The sequence below is a fragment of the Gymnoscopelus microlampas genome (genome assembly GCF_963454915.1).
Source record: "Gymnoscopelus microlampas genome assembly, chromosome: 23".
Taxonomy (NCBI): domain Eukaryota; kingdom Metazoa; phylum Chordata; class Actinopteri; order Myctophiformes; family Myctophidae; genus Gymnoscopelus; species Gymnoscopelus microlampas.
In genome coordinates, this window is record NC_139960.1 from 33,164,421 (window position 1) to 33,183,944 (window position 19,524).

Below are 19,524 nucleotides of genomic sequence, written 5' to 3' on the forward strand. Positions count from 1 at the left end.
AATTCTGTGGCGCTAATTTGTGCATGACCTCTCTGTGGACATTCCCCTTCCTCTCACCCGCTTTCTGTTCTGTCCATCTCTCCCTCTCTCTCTCTCTCTGTCCCTCCATTTTCCGCCTCCTCCCATCCGGCAGCGTTCGGTAGCGCTTAGCAACTGGCCGGTTCCCATGGCGATGTGCTGCGACAGCATCCCGTCAGCATGGGCCATGGGAGCAGTAATTATACATAACCTGACCCCCGTTTTTTATAGAGTACAATACCATACGGTCCAGTCCATTAGCCATTATTCTATCAATTACACTTTCGATAAGTGGAATAATAAAGAAGCAAAATGTTTTTGTATATACATATATTTTATATATATACCACCAAATCAATGAGCCACTATAGTCCTATTTTATTCTTCATCGCACAACGATGTGGTGCCCACAGGGGTCCCGTCAGGTGCCCAGGGTAGAGTTCTCAAATTCTGCCCGAACCCTACCCGACCCGAATGGCGTGGCCCCCATCAGGAGTATCCTTAAACATTTAAACCCCAGCATCCGTATTGTGGGGAAAGCTTTCGCAGAAAATAACAGATCGACAAGCTTGCAACGCGTCATGAGCTTGTCAATCGGTTATTTCCTGTGAAAGCTTTAGTTTCCCCACAATAACTGAAAACAGAAAATACACTAGCTCAGAGCCCTGAGGGACTCCACTCAATCAATGACATGTCTCCAAATGTGGGCAAAGTTTCAGCTTGATCCAAGCCTGAAAAAAAAAATACTATGTTAAAACAAATGCATGGATGCACTTCTTTGGCCTGCTTCTTGGCCGGTGTGCACTAGAAAGTATCCGCTGATTGGACCAGCGGTTTGCCAGATGTTGTTAGTCACGGCTGCGACATTTGACTGTTGACGTGTGACGAGCCGGCGATTGCGATTACTTTCATTAGTTGAAGACGCTTTGTCAGTAGACTATCAGCCACCACCATGGTGATCTGGAAAAGAAGAAAACAAATTGCTGTCAGGCTCACAACCCGTTGGATTGCAACGCATTGAGCTTGTAGATCTGCTATAACGGTTTTGGACATACAAGGTTTCCACCTGACAGCGGCGATATAACAAAAAAGATCTCTTCAGTCTCCAGGCAGCAGTTCATTGTATTCACTCCAACTAAACCAGATGTAAAGCCTGGGCTGTGTGCGCACTGTGCATGGGACCCATTCTGCCAGTGTGTTTAATTCACGTAGCATGCGTGATTGCACTCTTTTATACACACCTGATCTGACATATTACTAACATTGTGTCGGGGGGGGTGCTGCCGGGAGTGTGTGTCTGTGTGGCCCCCAGAGCCTCGTGCCCTGCCCTGCCAGGCCTGTTAATCTGAGCGTGCCGTTGACTGGGGTTACTGCTGTAGCCTTGTGTTTTTTCACACTCTTGGCTCGTCTGTCTTTGGCCTTCGACAAGCAGCCTCTCGATAGTTTCATGCTCCATCTTCTTGGCTCGTCTGTGTGACTTTCAACAAAAATGTGCAGCCTCAAGAGTTTCTCGCTTCGTGCCGTCTTTAGCTCGTCTTGTCCTTGACTTTCCACAACGTTTTGCAGCCTTCCTCTTGTTCTCTCTCCCTGCACTTTACCAGTAGGAATGTTTTATTGTCAAACAGACCAGCATGTCATTGTTGCTCTTCCTGCCTTCATCTGCCCAACTTTCAATAAAAAGAAAGTCTGCATCTTCAGGTGCTTCTGTCATGTGCTCGCAAGACAGAACACGGTTTGTTTGTGTTGTAAAATGCATGCAGTGTGAGCTTCAATTTATGGCATATCGATGATGTCATATATCAAGATGCCACAAATAACATGCAGACACACTGGTCTGTGATGTATGGCCTGGTTCATGTAGTGAGTATGCGTCAGAAACACCCATTAAGAGGGCTGAACGCTGGAACCACACAACAGTGTTTGGAACTATTTGTCGCTGTATGGCAAGTGTTACTTCCAACACCCTTCTTGTACTTAGTTCTATATTATTGAACATTAAATATTATTTTAACATCCTCCATTTTAAGTCTACAGGAGTATCGTAACTCTCAATGACTCTATATATCTGAAAATATGTGCCAGGGACCTCCATAAGAGAGGATTTGTGTATTTTTATTTTTCGAAATGATTCCCCAAAACGATTATAGATCTACTACAAGTGTTGTGAGCTCATCTCATCTCATCTTCGTGTTTTGGCAATTATTTGCGGCCCACTTGCAATAGCCTCACGGCCCACCAGTGGACCCCGGCCCACAGGTTGAGAACTGTTATTCCCACACTCTCCCATAGACTGAAACGTCCATTAATGTGCGAGGTCTGAACTGTAGTAAAAATAAACCTTATTTCGCTACTCAGGGAAACAATCAGAAGTCAGAACCCCTTTTTTTGTGAAAAATAAACTTTTTGGACAGAAAATAAAATATGTCCACCAGACGGATATTATTGTATTTACTCAAGTGCGCCGCCGCCGTCAATGGTATTTTCTATCGACCAGCACTTGAGCAAATAAAATAATATCGGTCTGGTGGACATATTTATCTCATGGCCAAAAAGTGTATTTACACCAAAGGGATTCCGAGACGTTTCCCACCGCAAAGAATAGTTTTTCAACATCATCAAACTGCCGTTGTTTCGGTGGATAGCGAAATCGCTTTCTTCGTTTTTACTAAAAGTGTGGACAATCGCACGTTAGTGGACGTTTTAGTCCATGGGAACAACACTGCTTCTGGCAGAGCGGTAGAGAGAATGACTCGGGTGGACCAGAGCTATAATGATCGTCTGTGGAAGGAAGGAGCAGCGTGACATATCTTGTGTCCTGTAACACAATGGTTCCCAAATCTTTTAGCTCTAGACCCAGATAAATCATACTGTATGTTTGCCCGGGACTCAAACTAGTGAAAAAAGCAGATCTACAAGCTCACAACTTCTTAAACATTTGTTTTCTAGTATGGGGAATTTCTAAATTATTTTCTATTTTTTTCATGAAATTGTTTTACAAAAATATTTGAAGTTTTCAACAAATGAAAATGTGTAATTTTTTTGTGGAAAAAATAATAAGAATGACAAAATGCATGAAACCTAAAATAAAGGGATATAGGCTATTCACTCTGGCGACCCACAAATGGGTCCCGACCCACTAATTGGGAAACAGTGCCGTAACATCATCATCTGTAGAAGGATGAGGAGGAGGATGTTGTTGTGAATGAAGAAACCCACCATGTCTTGAATGACGGACCTTCACCGACTGAGGGAAAACGTCCATGACACAGACCGAAGATAAGAACAACATGCGATCTGTATCCTGGTGAGAACAGGTGCGTGCGTTTGGATTTGTCCCTCGTTAAAAAGAGCATCGCAGTGTGTGTGTGTGTGTGTGTGGGGCTCATTATTAGGCCTGATTCAGTTATAGTAGCCTGTATTTTACGATGTGAATTAAATGGCATTACATTTGAATTGAACTGCATGAAATCCAATGCTTTGTTGTTGATTGTGTTAAAAAATAAATGTTATGAGACCAAGCCTATTTACAACAGTTACAGAAGTCACGTACAGTATAGGCCCGCCTTAACGCCAAAATAGAATGAAAGATGATTGATAAATAGCCTATATATATATATATATATATATATATATATATATATATATATATATATATATATATATATATTGGTGAAAGCCTACACCTATCAGATCTATCCGTTAGTAGGGGTATAGGCCCCTAATTGGCAATCTGACGACGATTAAAAATGTACGAATTTACAGGATAATGTATCTGTTTGCAGTCTATCATAGGGCTATTATTATTATGGAATCGAATACAGGGCTATTATTATGGAATAGAATGCAGGGCTATTATTATTATTATGGAATAGAACACATGGCTATTATTATGGAATAGAATACATGGGCAACAGCAGCACTTATTCCATTTCACGCTTTCTAAGAAAAGTAGAACAATATCCTTACTTATTTAGCCAATTAGCCTATTTTAAATCCAGTCTTTAACAATGACAGCAAATGTCAGCTTTTGTCCTGCGCAGTGTGTTGCTCACAAGCTAAAGCATTGTTGACATAAGGCTGTCACAGCCTTGTTGGGTTGTCATGGTGTTCCGTTTTTCCACACACAGACATAGGATTTAGCCACTGGTTCTCAAAGTGGGGTCCTTGAAAGTGGTTCCAGGGGGTCCCCAGCAAAATAAGTTAATAAAGCCTGCAATCAGTTTAACCACTTTAAACCTATTTTGTACTTTGGCTATTCAAAAATAGACTGCCTACAAGCTCAAGGCATTTCGATGCGAGAGTATTATATGCTTGTAGATTGAAAATTTATTTTTTCTAAGATTCTTGAAATGTTCTAACACAAATCTTCTCTCCTGGGGGTCTCTCTCCCTGGCATTAAGTATTTTCAGATGGGGGTCTGTGGCCAAATACTGTACATATACATTTGGGAGTCCTTGACATAAAAATGTTTAAGAACCATTGATGTTACTTAAGCAAGATGTCAGAACCACTGCTCTCTGCACCCAGAAAGCATGGGAATGAACGAGGTTCACCGTGGAAATTACTCTCGATCCCATAGCCTGGAGGGACTGCCTTGCTCTAATTGGATAATTGATTGTCATAGCAGCAGGTGGTTGCTACGGGGGAATACAGAAGCACCAGTAGAGTAAACATGACAATAAATAAGCATCCATCTCCCATGTGAATGGTTTCACATCATTACTAACCTCCTCAGAGACAGAAGCAGGCTCTCTGCTGACACTCATTCATTGCCTCTGTGTGGAGTGCTAATGAAATCATCTGTTGTCAGCATTCCTTCTGGGTTTGGGGTCAGGTTCCACGGATGTAAGTGTAAAGTGGTAAAGTGCCTGCCCACCACCGCCGAGGTTGTGGGTTCGGTTCCACTGTGGCGCAGCCGGCTTTGTCGAGTGTCTACAGTACACCAACACAATTGGCCCATGTTAGGGGGAGGGAAGCCGGGCAGGGAGAGTGATAATTGGCATTGCACGTAATCCTACGCGGGGGGGGGGGCACCTGACATCAAGGAGTGTAGGGCGGGAGGAGTAGCACGAAGGCTTTAAGTCCTCCCTGTGGGGGCTCCTCACTGGCAGGTGAGTCAGTATAGGAATCAACAGCCGTGACCACACAAATGTGTGGGGAGGAATTAATTGGCAAAAAAACGACTACAATCGGGCAGAAAAAGGGGTTAAAAGCACACACTCACATAAAGCTGCACTCTATAAAAAAATACAAAATCAACCACCACTGTATGAGTTGTATTAACATTCTGTACTATACAGATTGGACAAAATAACATTAATTTACACTGTCACTGCACATGCTGCGTCCATTTGAAGGAACTCTGCTAGTATGGCATTCTGACTGTAAATGTAGGACAATTATGTAGCTTGAACGTTTTCATGTGACATGTCAAGTAAAGTACCCCCAAAAATGTATATGAATCTGGCCGTCGACCCCCATCTGAAAATATTTTGTGCCAGGGACCCCCATACAAGATTTGTGTTGTTAAAATGTTACACATTTTTCAAATCTTTTCAAGATTTGTTTCAAAATAGCCAATGTATATAGGGTTAGAGTGGTTAAACTGATCTCCAAGGACTCCTGGGCGTCCCCGGACCCCACTTTGAGAACCAGTGATGTAGCCTAGCTAGCCTACATAAGAGGCCTATAGGAGTTCTCAAGACAGATCCCTCAATTTACAAAACAGATTTTATTTATTTAGTTCCTAGATAGTATAGGACTAGAAATAAGACCTATGGGACATGGAACAATATTGCATAATTTACCACAGTGGTTCTCAAACCCAATGGTTATTGAGGGGGTATCCAGAAAAATATGTTTGTTTAGCATCAAAATCAGTTTAATCACTTCAACCCTCGGATATTTGAAAATAGCAGATCTACAAGATCGCCAATTTGAATGTTCTTACCAAACAGTTATTACACAACTGAGCATTGTTAAATACGGTGTGTAGACTGCTGCACTCTCAGTTTGAATGGACACTTACTTCACTAACAACCTTCACTTCATTGAGTTCCTAACCAGCATCCATGTGTTGAACGTGTCTCTGCAGCTGGTCCAGCCATGGTGTACGCACATTCAACGGAAACCAGCGGTGTCAATCCCTCCCTGTACTCCCCGGCCTTCACATATCTGACGACCTTTAACTTCTCTGAGAGGGACAACTCAACGGTCCAGGCCGGCTCACCCACAACTCCCCTCTGCAACCAGGATGGGCCGTCCGGCGGCCAGAAGAACGGGACCGTGGCCTTGTTTGAGCTCACCTCAGGCGAGGTGGCCGTCCTGGGCTTGGTGTTCGGGGTCCTGTGGCTGGTGTCCATCCTGGGGAACGCCCTGGTGTGCCTGGTGATCCACCGGAGCCGGAGGACTCAGTCCACCACCAACTACTTTGTGGTGTCCATGGCCTGCGCCGACCTGCTGCTGAGCCTGGGCTGCGCGCCCTTCGTCCTGCTGCAGGTCACCTCGGGCCGGTGGCCTCTGAGCGCCGCCGCCTGCAAGGCCGTGCGCTACCTCCAGCACCTGTGTCCCGGCGTGCAGGTGTACGTGCTGCTCTCCATCTGCGTGGATCGCTTCTACACCATCGTCTACCCTCTGAGCTTCAAGGTGTCCCGGGAGAAAGCCAAGAGGATGATCGTGGCCTCCTGGCTGTTCGACGCGGCCTTCGTCTCTCCCTGCCTCTTCTTCTACGGCTCCTCGTCCATGGACGCCGGCGGCAGCCACTGTGACTTTTTCCTTCCCGACAGCTGGGGCGGCATGGCCTACGCCGCCTCTCACTTCCTCCTGGGTTTCCTGCTGCCGGCTATGCTGGTGGTGTCCTTCTACCAGCGTGTGGTCCGCTACATCTGGAGGATCAGCGCCGACGGCCACACGGTGCGGCGCACCATGAACATCGTGCCCAGGACTAAAGTGAAGACCATCAAGATGTTCCTCATGCTCAACTCGGTGTTCCTGCTCACCTGGACCCCGTTCTACGTGGCCCAGCTGTGGCATCCCAGCGAGACTGACGGCCCCAGCAGGCGGGTGGCGCTGTTCTTCACCGCCATCTCGTGGATTTCCTTCAGCTCCACGGCGTCTAAGCCCACGCTGTACTCTGTGTACAACGCAAACTTCAGACGGGGCATGAGGGAGACGTTCTGCATGTCGTCCATGAAGTGCTACCGGAGCAACGCCTACACCATCACGGCCAGCTCACGGATGGCCAAGAAGAACTACGTCGGGGTGGTCGACGTTCCTGTGTCGTCAACAAAGACCCTGACAAAGGACTCCGTGTATGACACTTTCGACCGAGAAGCAAAGGAAAAGAAACTAGCCTGGCCCATCAACGCCAATCCTCCTAATACTTTTGTGTAGATCTGAGGGCAAGTTTATGAAACTGTGGAGAAAAAAAAAATATATATACAAATTCTGGTGACACTTTTTGAAAAGTTGGGGTATTTGCGCCCTACATTCAGTTGCAACTTAGAGCAAAGCACTAAAAGAAGAAAAACTGAATGTCTTTGTCTAGTCTATGTTTGACCACCAGCCAAATCTTGAATGTGTGTATACTTAATGTGCGTTGCAGTTCAATGGATTTCTCAGGTAGTGCAGTATACGGTAGTCTATTGTTATCACGTTTCCCGGACCGTCAAGATACGGAGAGCTTTACGAAGAAGATTGTAGACGGAGATCATTCTGTAACGTTTGTCACACTTGCGTTACCTTCACTTGTACTTGTAATTCTTGTGATTCCCATTTTTAAGCGAGGGCTAAACCCCATTCAGGTTAGAGAGCCAACACCTGCACATCAAGGTTAGCTCCCTGAAAAGGACACAATGCCTACTGCCTGGCAGCCATGTTCTCACCTTGCTAACCTTGCTAAATGCTAACGCCGCCTTGTGCAAAAAGACATTGTTAATGTCATTGTGTGATGATACACTTGTGAGACGTCTTGTATGTTCTGTCAACTGTGATTTCAAGACCCATGCTTTCTACAGAAGAAGCAACAATAAAATCTATTCAAATAGCCACAATTCCTAAGGATTACATTACAATACATGTCATGTATTAATGTTGATGTAAAGTCTCAGAACCTGGTGGTCTGCAGAAATGTTTATCTGTGAATATATCCAGTCGGGGTGGTTAAAACACATGCAGGGCTAATAATAATTGCAATTAACGATTTAATTGTTTTTTTGGCATTGCACATTGGAACCAGGCCTGGAATTTCTTCTTTTTAGGGGCAAGGCCACTTGCTTTTGATAGTGTATGTTTTTGAGGGCACAGAAGCCAAGTGCCAGGGGAGGAAGGCCTTTAAACAAAACAATGCTTTTAAATTGACGGACATTTAGGGCGCGTTCGAAAATACAGCACTGAGCGCACTGGCCAATACAAACTAATAGGCGAGTGTGCTCCGGTGCGTAATTTCCGAACGCACCCATAATTAAACTAGGCGTCGCACTGCCGATCTGACTGATATGCCCATAAATGGAGATCTCTGTATCTGTCAGTCCTTGTCCCCTTTATACCCATATATGGAGATCCCTGATGTCATCAATATATGCCCATATATGGGAATGCCCCATTTTGTGCCCATACTGTATATGGAGCTGACTGATTTGTTTGCACCTGATGCCACAACACATTGACGTTAGACAACACACTGTATTTGGGCATAGCTGCATTGGCAACTCCTTATATGGTTATGGCCGAGTCATGGTGACATGACTTGACAGTGTGCCAAGGACCCCCAAGTTGAAATATATATTTGGCCGCAGACCCCCATCTGAAAATGTTTTGTGCCAGGGACCCCCAGAAGAATTTGTGTTAAACAATTTTAAATTATTCAACACTTTAAAGATTTTTCAAAAATGTTCAAAAATAGCAGATTTACAAGCTCACAGCAAGCTCACATATGCTTATGCAACAATAATGGCAATAATTGTGATTTGGCGATTGTGACAGGCCTAAACACAAGGACACAAAGGGTGGGAATGTCCACTTTATTCATCACTGCGTGGTTTGTGTTTACAGCAAATGTTATGTTGAAAATGGATGTACAATCTTACCAACTCCTCCCCTTTATTATTGAATTATATTGCATGAAATACAGAGGCTTACTAGACTACGGTAATATTGCAGAGATCAAATAATGGCTACTTAGCAACTTCTTTAAGTATTTTTTTCCCCATTTCCTCTAATAAGGACAGGAGGCTAATTGCCATCTTTCCATATCATCACGCTCTTCTGTGCACAAGGTATTACAGAAACCTAAAGATCATTATCCACAAGGTTCGAGGGTATCCAACCCATTTTAGGTGCTTTTAGTATACTAGTGCAGGGGTCTTCAACAGGGATCTGGGCCCCTAGGGGGTCCTCAGAGTTACTACAGGGGGTCCGCCAAATCTTCGTGTGATGATTGGTAAATGCTTTTAAATTCAATCACCTGAACCCTAGCATCCCTATTCTGAGGAATAGCAGATCTACAAGCTCACAACGCCTTGTGCTGCGAGGCGTCGTGAGCTTGTAGATCGGCTATTTCCGGCAAAGAGGTTTGGTGCAGAGGGAAAAAAAAGTTTTGCGTGCTGCAACACTGAGGAACTGACCCAATTAGTTCTTCCCAATTTAACAAGGTGCAAAGTGTTTACCTGAGGCTAATGATGTTTAAAACAGTGGTTCTCAAACTTTTATCATTCTCAAACCCCCAAATTAATATGAATTTGGCTGCGGACGCCAGACCCCCATCTAAAATATTGCGCCAGGGACCCCACTTTGAGAACCACTGGTTTAAGGGACATAAGAAGCAAAAGTTTGATTATCTTCTCCGTTCCATGGATTAAGGAATTTACATTTTAGAACGACTTGAACAGAGAAAAGAGCTATATTTGTAATTAAACTGCAACTTCCATCCAAACCGCTTTCATTTGCAAAGAACAATGGAATATAAGATGAAATAGTGAGAAAATAGGAGTCGCAGCGCTGCATAATAACTGTTCTACTTTTCCATGGAATTGGCTTCTTAAACCCCTTTGTTGTTAAGATACTTAATTTCCCAGAGTCAAAGTTCAAACAGTTGCCATTTATAATTGTAATATTTTTTTTCACATAAAAGCAGACGCTAGTCACGCAACATCTTAAAAAAAACAAAACAAAACAAACAAAAAAACAGTGGAATTGCAACTTTCTCTGTTCGGCCAATCCAACAGACCCGGTCCAGACAATTCATGGGCCGGACTTGTGATGACGAACACACTACAAAAGATCCACAAAGTGCTTTCTTTCGATCCAATATATAAAATACAAATACAAAAATAGATCCACATACATACTGTACATCCAAATCAACGTATCAGTACTAACATACATTTTGACTCCTGGCGTGTGTGCTAAATTTGTATCTACAGTATATGCAGCATTCAAGCAGTCTTGGTCTTACATGCTCCCACCTGCCTCTGGGATTCATTTGAATGCCTATACCAGTAGTGAGGCCAACATCTTTTGGCAAACATTCTTAACAACCACCATTAGCATATTAGTAACAAGCCAGACCTTATTTCTAAGTCCAAAAATCCCTTTGGCCATTTCTAGATCCATACCATTCAAAACTATGACGGGTGGAAAACAGAACAAAAGGAAGTAGCCTGTTGCTTATACCAGATGTGTGAACTTACACAACCATTTTACATGCATTATACCTTGTGTACGGAAACAAAAAAAATACTAAGCAATATACTGGTTAATTAGGTGTTTGCTGACACAGATACAGCATCTATATTTGTAAATGACATGTAACTTCTGACAAGGTTGTGTATGCATCTGAACACCTCTCCTAAACTTTAGTGAATTAGACGAGTTGTAAAAAGCAAAACTATGCTCATCTTTTGAACAAACATAAGGAGGTCTGGTGGTTTACTGCAAGCTTACGTGCCCCTTCCTGTGAGGCACGTACACAGGAGGAGTCAAATCTCACTTCTAAACCACACGACAGATTGTACAGAACGAAAGAGGGACCAACAAGGCATTTTTTTTGTTTTTTGCTCCAAGGCCTTTGCACTGACTCTCTGTGTAGGAGTTGTTTCTCTTTCCAGGGGCTAGAGAGGGCGTCTATGGTCTTCCAGAGAAGGTTAGCCCTGGCCGTTGCTGGGCATGTTAGATTTGCTGTTCTTGGACGTCTTGGTACTGCTGCCTTGAGACATTTTCTGCTCGTCGCCTGTGAGGAGAGCCTTGATTTCCGCGGGGATCTTCCCTTGGTCCATGGCTGAGCACCACTGTTTGTACTTATAGGGACGAAAACAAAAACAAACATGGTACACGTTAACATAACCTCTACCGACGGCAGTTACACTTTGTTCACAAACGTGTCACTTTTCAGTAGAAAAAACAATTGTTGTTCTTTGAGCCACACCATTGAATAGTGAAGTAGCCCTAACCACATACTGCAAGACCCATTTTCTACTTCATCATACGTGAAAATAACAGATCTACAAGCTCACAGGTGGTCTCATCACGACACGTTGTGAGCTTGTAGATCTGCTATTTCGCATTTTTTTAAAGAAATGCAATGCCCAAAATAGAGATGCCAACCAAGTTGAAAGTGATTACGATTTACGCCTAATTTGATTTTCAAGTCGCAACCATAATTGGCAAGTAATCAAATTAGCCCCTTTAGTCTGGCTCTAAAGCAGAGGTTCTCAACCTCTTCTGGTTCAGGGCCCACTTGAAAAACCCCAAAAGCGTTCACAGCCCACCCATCTGGCCACTTAACCGAATGGCTGCCGTGTTAAGTGGTCAGATAGGTGGGCCGTGTGCATTTTCGGAACATGTTTATTTTATTAATCAATCAATTGATTGTGTGTTTTACATATTTTTGCTGTTGATATTATCAATAACATCTTAGTGTTTTAGCAATAATTTGGGGGCCCACTTGCAATATCCTCACGGCCCACCAGTAAGCCACGGCCCACCACAGGTTGAGAATGGCTGTTCTAGACCAGTGGTTCTCAACCTGTGAGTCGGGACCGCCAGAGGGGTCCCCCCACATGATTGTGGGGGGGTCCCAAGATGACAGTAAGGTGACAATTTAAGGACTTTTAAGAATAAATAGAAGAAAGAAATTAATTGTAATCAACAAACTGGTATAAAAACTGGTCAAACATTGGCCAAATTGTCAAATAATATAAGAGGCAAGAATAGTGAAAAAAAGACGATCTGCAAGGCAAGCTCACAGTTGCGAGGCGTTGTGAGCTTGTAGATCGGCTATTTTCACAACATTTATCTGTCGAACTGAGTCAAACAAAATGTGATGCCTCAACTCCTACAATTCCAAGTGCTTGTCAGGGTGGGGGGTCCCCAGTTCAAATATCATTTTGGGGGGTCCCCATAATGACATTGACAAAGCTAGTAGGTACCATCTCCAGCTCCTCTCGCAGTGCACAGATGGCCCTCTCCTTGCTGGACACCAGCTCTTCCAGGTACTGGTAGCGCAGCTTCTTCCTGGCTCGGCACTCCCGTGCGCTCTGCCTGCTGCGCTCCAGCTTGGCCTTCAGGTCGATCTTTGCAGGTTTGCGTCCCCGCTTCCCAGGCTTCTTCACTTTACCTCCCACGATCTGAACACACCAAACACACACACATTGGCTTGGTTAAAATGTTTCAGCCTTATGCATAAATGGAGTGTCTTTACAATAATAATTCAATAAAGTATCTAGAATATATCAGGAGAAAAGTGAAGCTGTGATCCGGAACTTATTTTGATGAATAATGCGTTATTTATTTAGTTTTTACCAAGCTGTATGGTAGGGTCTGTTATGTTATATTAATACAATAACTAGGACATGTGCAGTGGATAGAGGTGATCTCCCTACTCTTCCATTGAGACATTTAGACACTGGTGTCAGGCACTGGTTGACAAGCAGCACTGCCTGAAGCTCATACTGCACTATCTCCCCTGACCTGCACATGACATACGAATAGGGCACACAGTTGACAGGTGCGTTGCGATTGGTCTTGGTTAATCAATCACACCTGTGTGTGCCCCATACTTATATGCACCCCAGAGGAAGTTTGCATTAAGTCCAGTCCTGACCGTTCTGCAAGCATGTCGACCCGTGGTCCGTGTGCAGATCGTGGGAAAAGTGGAGAGATTTTACTAAACACACGTTTTCTGACAGAACTTTGAAATGGATATGAAAGAAACTAGAGGACAATGACCCCAAGTTGGAGCAATTAATTATTGGGTGAGTAGACCACGATGAGTCTGCTACCCAGGGAGGGCATAGGAGTGATCTATGGCTGTATATATAGAATACATGAAATGTATCTTCATTTGTGTATATGAAATACATGAAATGGATGTAATATCACAGCCAGTCTATTGTGTACATGGAATACATGAAATGTATGTAATATGACATCATAGCCAATCTATTGTGTATATGGAATACATGACATGTAAGTAATATCACAGCCATTCTATTGTGTACATGGATACATGACATGTATGTAATATCACAGCCATACTATTGTGTATATGGAATATGAAATGTATGGAATATCACAGCCATTCTATTGTGTATATGAAATACATGAAATGTAAGTCATATCACAGCCATTCTAGGGCTACAGTATTGTCAAACGGAACTGCATTTTGAACTGTTTTCGCTGTTGTTTCGTTTTTACCCCAGACAATAACACCAATCGACTTTTTTTCGATGGTTTTGTTGTCATGTGCAGCTATAGGCTATAGCATGTCATCATGGCCAGAGATTGAAAATCCTGAAAGGCTCGTTTAATCCCTGGTATCAAACAATGGATTAATAGCAAGCAAACACAGAGGGAACAGCTGGATCACCCCGCAGCATGCTGAATGTAACACTGTACATCAGACATGTGTAGCTACAGTGGTTAGCATTACCTTGTTGTCGTCCATTTTGCTTCACCGTTGTAGTCAGCTAAACACTAGCTGAACACGGCCGTTTGTTTTACAACACAAAGCCTCGGGGGTGAATAAAAAGACAATCCTAAAGTCATTCAGGATGTTTTAAAAGTGTTAACATGACGCCTGCTAATAGCTGCTATGCTAATGCTATCATGAAGAGAGTTTCCTCTGCAATGTTTTGTTTTTAGCCAATGTTTTGTTTACATCACTCCAGTGTTGCCAGCTTTTGTGAGAGAAATAAGCAAGCAACCAGGTCTAGGAAAACCAGCTCAAAAGAAGCCACACTTTAAACCTATATCATGCATTGGCTATTTGAGAAAAGCCGATCTACAAGCTCACACTTCTGCTGTTTTCAAAAACTCTTGCAATAAAATGTGGAATGTTTGGAATATTTTGTTTTGAAAAAACACATGTTTCCCTGGCACAAAACAATTTCAACCACTGGTTTAAATAATAATTAAAACATTTAGGAAACAAGCCTGAATAAGCAAGTACACTTTAGAAACAAGCCCAAAAAAACGCAACTGGTTTCTTTACAGAAAAATAAGTCCAAAGTCGCTTATAATAAGCCGACATGGCAACGCTGCACTCTTCCTGTTTTATACCGCGCCCCTTCCACACATAGACCACGCCCCCCGGGGTGAAACATCCACAACAATATACAATACTGTATATTTGATATTTAGTTAGTCATTCTAAGCCGTCATATATTGTATTTGAAAATGAAGCCAAGCCATAGCCTGCATCAAAGCGATGTATAACTTAAAATAAGAACTGTCAAATTTGTGTAAATAAATAAATATACAAAAATGTACAGTCATAAATGTATAATTTATACCAATAATCTTTCATTTTGAAATGTTTTTTCTGTACCACAGGCAGCGTCTGCGAGCTACAGGTTGACCAACACCGTCGCCCAGTGGCCATGATCGGCATCGACCAGACAGACAGATGTAGGTCATTCTGCCATTCTTGCCTTTCACTGCAACTTAAAGGACAACTTCACCCATTTTCAACCTGTAATTAATCCTCACTAATACTCATTATAAGATGGCACTATTTATGTCTATTTGGTCTGTGTCTCAGAGTCAGAGCAGGGCTGTGGACAGTTCAGAAACCTGCCCACTAGTGACATGATCTGTAGGCAGATTTCAATCCATTTTAATACCAGAGCATAGAATCAGAAGACACTGCTCTTGCATTAATAGAAAAATAAATAAAAAGGGTTTGAAATCTTGTTTGAAATTGTCAAACCTGCCTACCGATGATGTCACTGGTAGGCAGGTTTCTGAACTGTCCACAGAGAGTGAGTGAGTAGACAGACAGACATGGTGCCATCTTGTAATGAACATTAGTGAGGACCATTTATATCAAGAAAACGTGTGAAATGGTCCTTAAGATTACCCATTAACATATTGTTGTGAAATTATTTGCCATATCCTATGAATGAATGTAGTACAGTGAGCTTTGTGAGAAATGTGGTGGTTATTATGACCTCTGGTTCCGCTGCAGTGAGGGTCTTATGAGGAAGCCAAACATGTGTCAGACAAATGAAGGCCAGTCATTGTTGTTTTCATATCAGGAGTCAGTCAGTGCTGGTGGGCAGTGACATTCATAGAATATCTTCTAGCTCCCCCTGAGGACAATACTGTAACACTGGCCAGCTTATTGATGCTGTTGATGGTAACCGGGGAAAATAATAAATAATCAAACTATTTGGAAAATGGTCTGAAGTAATGTAAAGCAGTGGTTCTCAAACGTTTTCATATGAAGGACCCCTAAATGAATGTGAATTTGGCCGCGGACCCCCATCTGAAAAGCTTTTGTGCCAAGGGCCCCCCATGCAAGATTTGTGATGCGAACATTCTCAAAAATATTCAGACATTTGCAAAGGATGTCAAGATATTTTGAAAATAGCCGATATACAGTATGTAGGGCCCCCTGCATTAGACCACGGACCACCATAACTCTGAGAGTGTACAAATGGAACCAAATGGACCCGTTAGGGTCCATTTGGTTCCATTTGTACACTCAGAGTTACAACCACATAAGGGTCCATTTGGTTCCTAACTATCCATCATTTATCTGGGGACCCCCTGGAACCCCCTCAAGGACCCCTGGGGGTCCCCGGACCCCACTTTGAGAACCGATGATGTAAAGTATACATAGTTTGAACATGCTTGAAGATCTGACATTTAAGGCCTAATTTTTATACAATCGCTACAAATGACTACAAAACCTGTGAATAGCCAGTCAGTATATGGGCATAAACAAGAAGTTGAAGGGTACATTTAGGTCTGATAATGATGCACCGTGCATGTTCAAATCATGTGTACTTTACATTGCTTCAGACCATTTTCCAAATTCTTTATTTTTTGACATTTAGGAAAATAATAGGCAATTTAATATAGAGGTGCATGCCAACCAACAACTGCTATCTGTAGGCATGCATGTAGATGATGCGACCACTCATAGGACTATTTCTACTTGGGTCAAGGCTTTATTATCCCCAGAATGGTAACTTGCTTTGATGCAGGCCATTGATGCTCATTCAACCTTGTGTACAAATGGAACCAAATGGGTCCATTTGGTTCCATTTGTACACTCTCAGAGTTTCGGAACTGTAAAAGGGTCCATTTGGTTATTAGGTTCCTAACTATCAGTAATGTATCTGGACTGCACTTTGAGAAGCACCACGTCCCTCAGAGAACTTGCATCCATCCATCCATCCATCCATTCATCATCATCAGTCACATTCAGCAGTCTGGCCTAACCATGCATGTTAATTGCTCCAGTATGAGAAACCTCTCTCTGCCTTTTCTTCTGTTCTCTCTTCACGTCCATTGTTTGGTCAAACTGCTTACCCATGCATCGCATGTTCACTGCAGAGATTAAATGTTTTCACCGTCAGCAATGCAACTCAGAAAGCTGAATGAATGAATGAATGAGCTTCAGCTGATTAGGAAACTCATCAAGTGTGAACCTAATGAGATGCTTTGTAGAAGATGGAGAGAAAAATAAAAAATCACACCCAGTGTGAAGTGAGTGGTGCCTTTGAAGAGTTCATTTCATTAAGCTATTATTAGCCTAAGACTGCTTTAAAAGAACTTTTTGTTGGCAGAAACATCAATTCAGGTATTTTTACTCAATGTATTTACTTTTGAATATTTTTACTCACTTAAGTTACTTTTAAGTACTTAAAGTACTTTTACTCAAATTGTAGATCGGTCATTTATTTGAGTGTGTGCGTGTGTGTGCGCACGTGTGATTGTGCGCACAAGTATTTTTACTAATTTAGTAACTTTCAAGTGCTTTTACTTAATTGAGTTACTTTTTACAGACTTTGATGACTAATTTCAACATATTTTAAGTATTTTTACTCAATTTATTGACTTTCTTTTAAGAACTTTTACTCGTGTGTGTGTGTGTGTGTGTGTGTGTGTGTGTGTGTGTGTGTGTGTGTGTGTGTGTGTGTGTGTGTGTGTGTGTGTGTGTGTGGGAGCCGTACTCATACAGACTAACACACTCGGTCAGTTGATGGAGTGGTTGGCACCACTCAAAAAAAGCAAATGCAGTAAAATCTTGTTAATTACATCAGTGGTTCTCAAACGTTTTCATGTCAAGGACCCCCAAATTAATATGGATTTTGGCCGCCGACCCCCATCTGAAAATATTTCGCTTTGCGTGGTGAGCTATTTTAAAATATAGCTGATGTATGGACAAACTGATTTTGATTTGCTAATTAGCTGAGGGCCCCCTGGAACCACCTCAAGGATCTCCTGGGGGTCCCCGGGTCCCACTTTAAGAACCAATGAATTACATAACATAATCATCGTGTCTAAGTGTAGTGTATGTGAGAATTGGGTTTGGGGTGAGAATGTAGGTGAATGTAGGATTTAATTTAAAAATAAAGGGACATATAGAGCACATAAAAGAGGGTCTGCTTTGAGTATTTTATTCAATGCTTTGAGTAAAATACTCAAATGGACTAATGATTCGCAAACCTTTTAATTTCAAGGACCTGCAATTTTATATGCATTGGGCCACAGACCATGATTGGATACACTTTTTTAAATTTCTGATAGAGACCGGAACCCAATCCAAAAAAAAAACATGTAGCATGTTGTTGGACAGGATTTGGTCTGTCTATAGACAGCATACTGTCTATGTAGGCTACTGTAGGTGTTGAGGTAACAGTTACAGACCAAAATAACTATTCTCTTTTACATTCATCTAGTTGTAGCTACTTTCCCCCTCAAGGACCCCTGGGGGTCCCCAGACCCCATATTTGAGAACCACTAGGCCCTAGGCACTAGGTCACCCGATACTTATGATGCATGAGGTAAATGTGAGTTAGCAGGTCTATAAATAAATCGAGCCAACATAATGGGTTATCATTTACTAATTATGAGTTAATTGGTTTATCATGCTTATATTTGCATAAGGTTGTGTCAGACATGTTTGGCTGGGGAGCGTGTCTGTGTGCCTTTAAGAAGAGCATTGACAGGGTAGTCTCTCCATACATCCCATGCTTCGGGTGGACAATCGCGCCGCGATTGGCTAGTTGGTTTGTCAAGCACTATTATATCAACTAAATCTTTATAATCTTTTAAACCAATAAGCTTAAACTTCCATATTTATGTATTTATTTTTGTTTTGTTTTATTTGAATGTATATTATCTCAACTTCTAGTAAATATTTGAACGTTGTCAAAATGTAATTCGGTCAGCATTTGTCTCTATTGACAACCAAACGACCAATCACAGTGCGACCCGTCCCCCCCAAGCTATGGGACCCAGTTACCTTATGTTTCTGAAAGAGAGCCGCGGGGATTCATACTTCGCCGCGTAGACGGTGCCGCGCGGCAGAAAACAGACCCGATCTGCAAGCTCACAGTGCGTCGCCGCGGCAACGCGCTGTGAGCTTGCAGATCGGGTCTACTTTCAGGCTGGCTCTGATGACGCCATCCTTGTATTTTTATCGCAATGACCTCATCTCTTATGGCAGAAGTTTGACTAAAGCAGAGAGAGACTCTTTTCTCTCCTGGAACCTTTTTTTAATCTTTTGTCCCCTTTTTTCCTTTTCTTTTCTTTGGAATCCAGACAGTTTGACATCTTTCTCTCTCTCTAAAAAAAACAAGAATACAGGCCTGATCGGGGTGATGAAACTGTCCTTTTTTTAACGGCTATGAACGGTGAGTTTCCGAAATTTATTTTAATGACCAACTCAGCATCTCGTAATGTAAAGTTATAGGGGTAGGGGGGGACTCTCCCCCCCTACCCCTATAACCAAGTAACACAATGTACAAATCCATTTGTTACTATTTACATTCAAAAAGTCACACTGTTGTTTGTTGTGACATAAATGTGGTGTTTTTTTTGTATGTGTCTTTTTTCTTCCTACGATGTTTGTTACAGTGGTGGAAAAAGTACTAAATTTCTTTACTTGAGTAACAGTATCAACACTGCAATGTAGAAATACTCTGTTACAAGTAAAAAAAAAGTCCGGTTATCAAAATGTACTTGAGTAAAAGTACTAAAGTATTGGCATCAAAA

At 42.4% G+C, this 19,524-nt stretch overlaps 2 protein-coding genes across 2 annotated transcripts; one reads left to right on the forward strand and one right to left on the reverse strand.

Annotated features, from left to right (window-relative positions):
- Positions 1-6,123: 6,123 nt before the first annotated feature.
- Positions 6,124-7,410, forward strand: gpr19 (G protein-coupled receptor 19; the record flags this gene model as incomplete). Its single annotated transcript, XM_084049864.1, has 1 exon — positions 6,124-7,410. One exon carries the CDS (start codon positions 6,124-6,126, stop codon positions 7,408-7,410), a length of 1,287 nt encoding a protein of 428 aa, XP_083905990.1.
- Positions 7,411-9,030: 1,620 nt separating this feature from the next.
- On the reverse strand, positions 9,031-14,179 carry crebl2 (cAMP responsive element binding protein-like 2). Its single transcript, XM_084049987.1, has 3 exons — positions 13,946-14,179; positions 12,444-12,641; positions 9,031-11,312 (listed from the first exon to the last, which is right to left on the reverse strand). The coding sequence occupies exons 1-3, from the start codon at positions 13,958-13,960 to the stop codon at positions 11,160-11,162; spliced, it is 366 nt and encodes a 121-aa protein (XP_083906113.1). The 5' UTR covers positions 13,961-14,179; the 3' UTR covers positions 9,031-11,159.
- Between the last annotated feature and the right edge of the window lie 5,345 nt (positions 14,180-19,524).